Raw genomic sequence first — 9,687 nt, forward strand, 5'->3', positions numbered from 1 at the left:
GTGGACAAACGAATGCAATAATGATTTTACCAATATTCGCATTTAAGGTGCCAACTTCACAAAGCAGCTCTGTAATGTTGAAATCTCTAAATGCGAATTAATTGCCGGGATCATATATATGTATATATAACTTATTTAAAATATAAACACGCGCGATATATTTTAACATATTTGTAAAAAAAATGGGTGTAATATATATCTTTAATGTTAATACTTTTAAGCTTAATAATAAACATCACGCGCATGGAAGTAAGCATACATATATGTAGTTGCAGGGAGGAATATTTATTCTGATCCACATTTTATGTAGCGCGAATACGATTATACGAACCGCGAATATCTACTTACCATCAGTCTTGAAAAGTATATGCGTTATCCTCAGAATAGTGGATCTGGCATGTAGTTCACATCCACTTTTGCAGTGGGCAGTAGTGCGCGGCAGTATTTTGTGGTTACAGGTTTTAGATCGTTATGTCCTCTCTCAGGTTTCTCTCTGGTAGAGACACTAAAGGCATGTTGTGTATTGTTTTGGGTATTTATGGAGAAAACGGCCAACCTCACCGATTTTAATGAAACTATAGGCTCATTCGACGCGTTTTTGCACGAAACGAAAGAATCTGGCAGAAAAAAGTGTCGCTCTGCCCTACGAACCGAGATATTAAGCGTTAAAGTTGACGACTATTTAGGTTAGGAAATCTGTCATACCGACTACATGTAGTGCACTTCTACGATTGTACTGTCGGGGCAGACCTCTGTCACCTCCCCCTCCCCCCCTGCTGAGGGGCGCACGACTTCTACGATTGTACTGTCGGGGCTGGGCATTCATCTTAATACGATCTTTTAACAATTATAACAAAAGAAAATCTATTTCAGATTTCGTTACATTTTTCACTTACCAATCAAACAACTTAACGCATGCGCACAAAGTCAGAGAGCATGAAGAAGGCATATAATAGGTCGCGTTCCGTTTCACGCATATGCGCGCATTCCACTATAGTATACGTGACGTTCACTATATAAAATGCGCGCATATGCCTGAAACGGAACGCAGCCACTCGTAACACTACATGTAGTCGGTATGACAGATTTCCTAACCTGAATAGTCGTCAACTTTAACGCTTAATATCTCGGTTCGTAGGGCAGAGCGACACTTTTTTCTGCCAGATTCTTTCGTTTCGTGCAAAAACGCGTCGAATGAGCTTAGTTTCATTAAAATTGGTGAGGTCGCCCGCTTTCTCCATAATTACCGTATTTGGACACTGTCTTCTCTAAAGATTATTCTCTGTTTTTATTCTATTAGATCGAATATAAAATGTTATATACACAGAAGCTTTGTACCTGTAATATAACTTCCTGGTTATCAAGAAGGACCAGGCATATCATAAATGTATATTGTTCAACATTGACTAATGACAACTCATCTGTGCAACAAAAAGAAGCTATTGATATTCAAGAAACGAAGGAACTGATTGAAATAAAAACAGAATTATTGAAAATAAAGAAAAAAAGCAAATTAATGGAATATATCGGACAATCTATATCACATGATAAAGAGATTTTGGACATTATTAATTATGTACAAAAAACTAATCCAGATATAAGTGATATCATTCAATTATTTAAAGAAAAAAATATGTTATTTAGAAAAGTGAATGCATCTACATTACATTTGATTAACAAAGATATCGCTGTAAAATATGTCTCTTTGATAAAAAATGACCTCTTGAAGAATATGTGTTATGTTGTTGAATTAAATCCTGGTTTTGGTATATTAACGAGAGAATTATTGAAAGCTGGTGTACCACTAATTCACTTGTACGAAAGTAATTTAAAATTACGTAAAATACAGGAAATGTTGTGTACAAAATATCCTGGAAAACTAAATCTAATTTCTTTTAAAAATTCTAATCTCTTTGGAATAACAAGAGTGTTTTTCGACGATAAAGTCACTGATGAAAAATATGAAGATAATTTTAAAGCAATAGATAGCAAAAATTGGGAAGATAAAACTTACATGCAAGTAATAGGTGCATGTGATAATACAAATTTATTTACTTTTATTATACACAATTTAATCTTTCGCAATGGTTTTATGTTTTATGGAAGGCCTGTCTTCTATATCGCGATACTTCCATCTATGTGGAATGTTAGTATATACATTCTTTTTTTTTAGGACTATACTTGATAAAATTACACTAATATTTGATTGTAATATGTTTTAGAAATATAATATGTGTACTAGTTTAAACATATATACTTATACAAAGGTGATGTTCAAATTAATGTTTAATTATGAACTGCTGGGAACATTGAGCAGGAAAGCTTTTATACCTTGGTCGACAAAGAAACGTAACTTTAAACGAACTTCAGCTTTGTTATCGGCAAAACAAAATTACAACCAGCTATATGTGATAAAACTTGAGCCCAAAACTGATATTTACTCACAATTATCGCCAAAAGATTGGATAACATTTTCCTATTTTGTCAGGCATCACATGCAGAAACGCCGTACCAGAGTGATACCTTCATTGGAGTAAGTATGAAAAAACCTACAAGAGTCACTCTGTCTTGTAAAAGACAGTCTAAGTAAAATATTGTTTGTTTTAAAGAATTACATTTTGCTTTACAATTATATACTGTTTTGCCTCTAGAAAATGGATACCAGACTGTGGAATTAGACTCATAGCCAAAGATTACACGATATATACACAATTTGGAGACTTAACGCCAGAACAAATACTGGAACTCTTTAAAGAATTTAAATCCTGGCCAGAATACAAAGAAAGCCATTTCATAGATTCTATGAATGACTCTGTAGGTGCACATAACGAATTTGAATTTTTTAACGAATGATCTTGTAGTAAAGTTTTTATAAATATATAATTGTAAAAAAAAACATCTTTCAACATTTTAGAATATTTCGAACAGTTTTAGCTTTCCTCTTTTCTCAGAAATTTAATCGATTCCTCTCCTCCTCTTCTCTTTTTCTCCAATTCCTATATCATACGTAAACAGCTTCTCAGATTACTCTCATGCATATGTAAGAACTTGCTAGTGTATTAGTGAAAAAGATCATCACTCTGGTCAGTATACTCTTTCATTTTCTTTTGTTTCACAGTGGTTAGCCTTGAAACATCATAGTTGCCGTTACATCGCTCAGTATAATTGCGCGTATACGTTCGAGAAAATCTTAGATCTTTGTCAAATTCACAAGTTCCTACTTGTTACTAACATCTATGTAATATTTCTATTTTATTCTGCTTTTACCAGAAAGGAAACGGTGTGTTGCTAAGAATTGTAAGGAATCCACTCATTATAATATTGAAAGTATCAATTAGAACTGGAATGCAGTTGTTTAATGCAGATAAGATTACTAATGACTATTCAGATTTATAAGATTTTTTTTTAGTATATATCTATTTTGCTGATATCTCTCTTTTTTAGTTTGCTAGTGAAAGAGATTGGAAATAGATGGAAACGTCTTTGACATCTTTTCATTATTTAATCAGTTAATAATATTTATTCTCTATATATTCTGGCTTTAATTGATTTTTATATATTAATAAATATTTTCTATTTTCTCTGTTTACACTTAACGTTTATAAAAATATATGTATAATTTTCTCAGCGGTTCAATCTTGTTCAATATCGTCAAGATGAAGTGTTTGTACGTCGGTTTTATATTTTTCATATGTAACCATGTGACATGGAGTCAGGATTTAGCATATCCAACTGATGAGGAGACGTCTCACGTCAGTGGTGGCAACTCTACGGTAATATTGATACAACATTATATAAAGCTTTTGTTCTCATACAAACATTTCCGCAGGTAATAGATGACCGTATACCCATATCAATACCAGGTCGTTGCCCAAAAGACATGCTTCTCTATCCAGGAGATAGTGCAAAAGATGCCTGGGTGTGTGATTGTAGACCTCGATTTTTATATTTTCCGTTGAACAATTCCTGTCACGAAGCCTACAGACAAGGTCCTTGTCCACCCAAGAATTATGTTGTTCTTCCTGAAGATGATGCGATCCCTCGTTGCGTGGAAAATCCTTGCTTCAAGGATGGCGAGGTTCCATTCAATGGCACATGCTATCCCCTTAGAACAATAGGCGGTCCATGTGCGCCTAATGGAGTAATAGGTGTAAACGAAACTACCTTCCAATTGGAATGTGTAGAAACAGATATTGCACCTTTCATAATAATTGACCCTCCCTCAAGGACATGTCCACCAGGTAGTCGTCGAAGCACACTCGGAGTATGCAAAAAAGTATGAATACATAAGTATCGTAATTCAGTTTGTCGCATATTTTCTATTTCGATATCTTATATACATTTTGTATGATTCAACATATGAGATATATTACAATGTCACGTATATTCAATTTTCCAGGTTAAACGTTATAATAGAGTACGTCGGGTTGCATCAGGATAATTTCGATAAATGTAAAAATGTGTATTTTGTATTGTAATTTATGTACAAAATTACATACTTTATAATAAACATACTTAAAGAACATTAAATAAAACATAGGCATCAATAACAAGTATCTGTATTTTATATCTTAATTTGAGTCTATTCTAAATTGCACATGGATATAATTAGATACATATACATATATACATATGTATATAGTATACTATATAACTAAATCAGAAAATTAATAATAATAAATCAGAAATATATTTAAAAAGCAATTGTGTTATATTGCTATATAACTTTCATTACTTATTATATTCCTATAACTATACTTACATTCATTCACATATAAATGATAATATATACATTGTTGACACAATTTCTTTCTACAAATCTTATATATCTAAACTTAGAAAAACGACTAAAGACAAAATATATATATTAAGGATTTTAAATAAATTTTCTTCAATTATAAATAACAATAACAAATTTGTAAATTTTAAAAATATTTTACTATTATACTAATCTTTTAATAAAAAATTTGCTATATTTTTTGTAAAATCTCTGGTATATTCTTTATAAATCACTTTATCGATATATAACTCTGCTCATAGTAATTATTTGCGCTTTAAAATTAATAAAGAATTTCACGCAAATACGTTCTTTGAGATTTAGATCTGGTTTGTCTTTGCAATTAACAAACACACATTATTAAAATTACCCTGAGAAACAAATGTCAGGCCACTAACTATTAATTTGGCTGTTACTACTGATTATTCGTGGTAGCTTCTATTAATCTTTGCCTTTCTCTATACATGGAAACTTTCATATTTTCTAGCTGATGGTACCTTAACAGTTTTAAAACAGCGAAAACAGACAAACCAACCCAAATCGACAAGCTGCTCCAAATACCAAATTGAGCAGCACCAAGTTCAATATGAAAACCTGATGTATCAATATCATCAGCCTTATCAATAGCATTTCCAGCTGCTAATTCACATGATGGAAACCTCTTGGTCATACATTGACACCAAGTTATGAAACCTAAGGTTACAATAATCGCTGCTACTAAGGTCAGAGTGACGAGAAAGATGGACGTTACAACGTCTACAAATGCAGAGAGAAATGAACTGTCTTCGCCGTGCCACATAAACATAGACAATCGGTAGATCTGTATAGCCGATGTTATGAAGAGTACCATGCCTACGAATATCGTATAATTGCAGTATAACCGTGACGCCCAATTTACTACAAACTGGCCATCTGGCTCCTGCCATACTCCGGTTGAAAACAAAAGACAATGTCCCCTAAAAAAAGAAACAAAACTCGTGATGTATAATAAAAAAATTCACGATTGTCATATCGAGCCACGATTTTACCTAAATTCTTCTTGATGCAGACTCATAGGCACGATGATGCAGAGCGATAGAATAAGGGCCACGACATAGCCTGCTATTTGACTGAGCAGCAAAATATTTAACAATGCCATATTGTATGTACGGGACGATCGAACGAGAGTATCTCACGAAAAGCAAACGTGATTATGATAAAAACCGGAATTCATGCATTCTATTTCTTTCATTGACACAGCATAAACACAGATCGATCATCAAGGACGAACGATTAATTCAGATCAGATGTCTGTTTTCTGTGACTGAATTGGTGTATGTACACTTTTAAAACTTAAAAGTAAGACAGGCATATGTTTGATATTTTTGTTGAAAACGAGAAAGAGAGTTCTAGTGCAGTTTAGTGCAGGAACAGAAAACAGACCACCATGATGTTCGCACTTGTCAAAATGCGAACTTGTTGACGGTGTGGGTCATCAATGGGTGCGGTTCACGTGAAACTACAAAATGTTTCGAAGCTTTCGATTGACCATTTGGAAGAAAGAATTATACTAATTGACCAATCAAAAAATGGGGGTACATTCAGCGGACTCAACAGTTGAGTGAGCGCTCAATGTTATTGGTGCATTCTTCTAAATCTAAAATTCTGATTGGATGATCTAAAAGAATACTCCAATAACAACGAGCGCTCACTCAACTGTTGAATTCGCTGAACGCGCCCAAACTTCAAAGCATTCGTAGTATCAGTGGATTGTAGTCAATTGAAAGAAGCCTTTTCCCGGAAGACTAGTAAATTACGGAATTTTTAAATGAGTTAGGAACACACACATAAAATATAAAAAAAAAGAGGTAAGTTCTCTCTCGGAATAATCATAAACTACGACTTTTGTAAGAATGCAGTAACAATAAAAGGAATAAGGAATACAAAATTTCAACCTATCAGAAATCGAATACATTGGTATACATAACTTATGAGAGGCTGAAATTTCTGATTCTATTGTGGCTGCACCCTAATGGGCGCGTTCAGCGGACTCATAACAGTTGAGTGAGCGCTCGCGTGTTTTAAGCCCTAAGCTGTAAGAAATTAACTAATTACAGTCGAATTCGAGGAGAATAATCGACTATGATTCGTCCATTCCTTATAGCTTAAAACTCTATTGTAGATCCGGGCTTATTGGTGTATTCGTTTAGATCATTTTACGTGAACCTATCAGATGAGGAAATAGTTTTAAAAATATTCCCTCGTTTGAGATTGCGATTTCCTTTAATTTTATGATTACATGAATGTGTAATGATTGCAAAATTTTAAATATTATATTTCGTCATGCTAATACAAGACCTCTAACAATCGTAAACGCTCTATAATTATACATATATTATAATTTAATTTTATAATATTCTTGTGTGTGTGTGTGTGTGTGTGTGTGTGTGTGTGTGTGTGAGAGAGAGAGAGACCTTTTTTGAGACAGTATGACATTGCTTAATTCTTTTTGCGCTTTGTGAAAGTAAAATGAATCTTTTATGTATTTTGTAATATATACATATTTTATAATACGAACAAAAAAATTAGCAAAAATAAAGAATAACAAAGTTCTTTATATCAAAATTATGAATAATAAAGTTGTAAGTATTCTTGAATTTAAATAAAGTATCAGCATATCAAAAAATTATTAATGCTTAATTTACTATTTTAATGCTTAATTTGCAATTTATCATAATGGATATTATCATAGCAAGAAAAAATATTTTTTAATCAATTGATAACGTAAAATCCTTCATATGTAATTTTCCAAACACCTCTACTTATTTGAATCTAAACTGTATTATAAATAAAGTTATATCTTTTCTAAAATATTTAATAATTTATCAATAGAATCATGAAGCATCCAACTCAAATCCATATATTCTTTATGTCCTCTCTCTTCAGCTCCCTCTGTGACTTTCTTTTCTAAAATACTTAGCATCTTATCCAGAGAATTAAAAAGCATCCGAAGGAACTTTTTATTTCCTTTACGTCTTCTCTTTTGAGCTTCCTCTGTGAGTTTTTCTATATTTTCCGTTAACTTTTTTACTGGAACTCTTCGAGGAATTTTCTCTAAATAAAATAAAGACATTATTATTGCATATAATTATGTTAACACATTTTACATACTATAAACATCCTAATTATTATATAATCTTAGGATTCGAAATTATTAATTTATTGAAACTTACATAATTTTATATAGAAATTTGTTTAAAAATATTTATGATTAAAATTATAGAAAACTGTTTTATTATTTGTTTTACTTAAATTAATAATATATTGTAAAATATAAAAATTATAAATAAATGACTAAACCTAAATAACTAATTGGATTATTCATCCTACTTATAAAAGATATTATCTTACTAGGTGGTGTTATGTCTTCCTCTTTGTCTTCTGAAGATGAGCATACAAATTCTATATATGATCTTTTTCCTGTTGATGATACAGTGGTTACAGATGACAATAGATTAAATAATTTATTAATTTATAAATCATTTTCTTGGATTATTTTTGATAATTCTTTGATATCTTTTCTATTGACTTGATAGAATTATTATTAATAGAATTAATTATTGTTACTTGTATAGAAATAATATAACAATAAATAAATTTGTCAAAAAAAATAAATATTATATTGTGTACTATTGTATAAAAAAATTTAGAAAAATATACCTGGTTTTTCTGGGAATATTTCTGATTTCTCCATTGACTTTATTTCTGTAGAATTATTATTGTTACCTGTATAGAAATAATACAACAATAAATAAATTTGTCAAAAAATAAATATTTTTATATTATGTACTTTTATACAATAAGTATGACGGACTATATTTGAGAGTTGTTGATGGGTTTCCAAAGAGAAGGCCTAACATTAGTTGTTTTATACAATAGGCAAAAAAACGGACTTTCACATAGCCTTATTAAACTTACTATCTGGAGACACGATAGTGGTGTCTCGGTGTACAGTGCCCGCGAAACAAACACCCAACAAAGATGCATCCGTCCAAGACAGGTACAATATGCAACACAATGCAACAAGAAGCCTGAATCTTTCGAGCATAAAGAAGAAAAAGAAGAAGGTGATTAGGTGATGCAATAAGACTTCAAAATTCAAAACTTCTATTTTGGAAGAAGGGACGACAGACTCTTTACCATCGCCGCCACCTGGCTCTGTGACACCAAAATTGGAACTAAAAGGGTCACGTGACTAGTAGTGGGGATATTTAAACCTATACGCGCATATCCATTTGAATATAACAGGTTATAAGTTCCTGAATGATGTGTTCACTAATGTTATTAACATTATTTAAGTTTGCATTATTTAACATAGAGAAATATACTATTTCTCCACACATCTAAAATATAATGCAATCTTAAAAAATGTTAATAACATTAGTTAACACATTGCTCAGAAACTCTATTAACACATTTTGTATTCAGATTAATACATAAAAAGGTGTTATCTAATATTAAAACTTCTTTTTTTATTTTTATTATTATTTATTTAATAAATATATATGTTTTATACATTTTTTATTAAATATTACTATAAATGTTAAAACTATTTTTCGCTAATTTTATTTTATTTTTCTTTTATTAAAAATATAATGCAGCACATTTTTCCGTCCCACTTATTATATTTACAAACTGCCGACTGTCAGATATAAAAAATTGAATACGCGGTGGGTTAAAAAATGTGATGCAATTGTATGAAGATATGAATGTAATAGAAAGTATTAATGTAAAGAAAAAAAATGAGAGAGAGAAAGAAAGAGAGAGAGAGAGAATGAGTGAGTGAGTGAGTGAATGCAAAAAAATTTTTTTAAATTAACATTTTATTTTTCATAATTTATTTATTTTACATAATTATTCACGTAAAATGT

The 9,687-nt window shown here is 31.2% G+C and overlaps 4 protein-coding genes across 6 annotated transcripts in view; 2 read left to right on the plus strand and 2 right to left on the minus strand.

The window, feature by feature from the left end:
• mtTFB2 (mitochondrial transcription factor B2) overlaps nucleotides 1–2,853 on the plus strand; it is a 10,131-nt gene extending 7,278 nt beyond the window's left edge. Inside the window, exons 1-4 of one of the 2 annotated variants that reach the window (XM_018545598.1) lie at nucleotides 1,187–1,218; nucleotides 1,301–2,146; nucleotides 2,223–2,533; nucleotides 2,652–2,853. In XM_018545598.1, the coding sequence (XP_018401100.1) occupies nucleotides 1,195–1,218; nucleotides 1,301–2,146; nucleotides 2,223–2,533; nucleotides 2,652–2,853 (1,383 nt within the window). In that variant the 5' untranslated portion in view covers nucleotides 1,187–1,194. Of the gene's footprint in view, nucleotides 1–1,186; nucleotides 1,219–1,300; nucleotides 2,147–2,222; nucleotides 2,534–2,651 lie in introns of those variants that run through there. The other variant, XM_018545599.1, reaches the window with a different exon arrangement.
• Nucleotides 2,854–3,210: 357 nt separating this feature from the next.
• Nucleotides 3,211–4,505, plus strand: LOC108778434 (uncharacterized). Of its 2 annotated transcripts, XM_018545611.1 has the most exons (4): nucleotides 3,211–3,297; nucleotides 3,629–3,773; nucleotides 3,830–4,276; nucleotides 4,400–4,505. In XM_018545611.1, exons 2-4 carry the CDS (start codon nucleotides 3,657–3,659, stop codon nucleotides 4,439–4,441), a joined length of 606 nt encoding a protein of 201 aa, XP_018401113.1. In that variant the 5' UTR covers nucleotides 3,211–3,297; nucleotides 3,629–3,656; the 3' UTR covers nucleotides 4,442–4,505. The 2 variants fall into 2 exon arrangements, with proteins under 2 accessions (XP_018401113.1, XP_018401112.1); XM_018545610.1 differs by lacking the exon at nucleotides 3,211–3,297 and having other exon boundaries at nucleotides 3,587–3,773.
• Nucleotides 4,506–5,006: 501 nt separating this feature from the next.
• On the minus strand, nucleotides 5,007–6,120 carry LOC108778405 (transmembrane protein 179). Its single transcript, XM_018545578.1, has 2 exons — nucleotides 5,806–6,120; nucleotides 5,007–5,733 (listed from the first exon to the last, which is right to left on the minus strand). Exons 1-2 carry the CDS (start codon nucleotides 5,913–5,915, stop codon nucleotides 5,193–5,195), a joined length of 651 nt encoding a protein of 216 aa, XP_018401080.1. The 5' UTR covers nucleotides 5,916–6,120; the 3' UTR covers nucleotides 5,007–5,192.
• A 982-nt stretch (nucleotides 6,121–7,102) lies between these two features.
• On the minus strand, nucleotides 7,103–8,859 carry LOC108778293 (uncharacterized). Its single transcript, XM_018545423.1, has 5 exons — nucleotides 8,735–8,859; nucleotides 8,477–8,542; nucleotides 8,168–8,236; nucleotides 7,667–7,870; nucleotides 7,103–7,134 (listed from the first exon to the last, which is right to left on the minus strand). Exons 2-5 carry the CDS (start codon nucleotides 8,508–8,510, stop codon nucleotides 7,103–7,105), a joined length of 339 nt encoding a protein of 112 aa, XP_018400925.1. The 5' UTR covers nucleotides 8,511–8,542; nucleotides 8,735–8,859.
• Nucleotides 8,860–9,687: the final 828 nt, after the last annotated feature.

The sequence above is a fragment of the Cyphomyrmex costatus genome, unplaced genomic scaffold, assembly GCF_001594065.2.
Source record: "Cyphomyrmex costatus isolate MS0001 unplaced genomic scaffold, Ccosl1.0 scaffold5, whole genome shotgun sequence".
NCBI classification, from domain to species: Eukaryota; Metazoa; Arthropoda; class Insecta; order Hymenoptera; family Formicidae; genus Cyphomyrmex; species Cyphomyrmex costatus.

Coding starts and splice junctions, on each gene's coding strand:
- LOC108778434 (XM_018545610.1), top strand. CDS start 3,612: ATGTATAATTTTCTCAGCGGTTCAATCTTGTTCAATATCGTCAAGATG. Junction 3,774..3,829: donor TCAGTGGTGGCAACTCTACG/GTAATATTGATA, acceptor ACATTTCCGCAG/GTAATAGATGACCGTATACC. Junction 4,277..4,399: donor CACTCGGAGTATGCAAAAAA/GTATGAATACAT, acceptor TCAATTTTCCAG/GTTAAACGTTATAATAGAGT.
- LOC108778405 (XM_018545578.1), bottom strand. CDS start 5,915: ATGGCATTGTTAAATATTTTGCTGCTCAGTCAAATAGCAGGCTATGTC. Junction 5,734..5,805: donor CTGCATCAAGAAGAATTTAG/GTAAAATCGTGG, acceptor TTCTTTTTTTAG/GGGACATTGTCTTTTGTTTT.
- LOC108778293 (XM_018545423.1), bottom strand. CDS start 8,510: ATGGAGAAATCAGAAATATTCCCAGAAAAACCAG. Junction 8,237..8,476: donor AATATTCCCAGAAAAACCAG/GTATATTTTTCT, acceptor TATCATCAACAG/GAAAAAGATCATATATAGAA. Junction 7,135..7,666: donor TAAAGAATATATGGATTTGA/GTTGGATGCTTC, acceptor GTATAATTATAG/AGCGTTTACGATTGTTAGAG.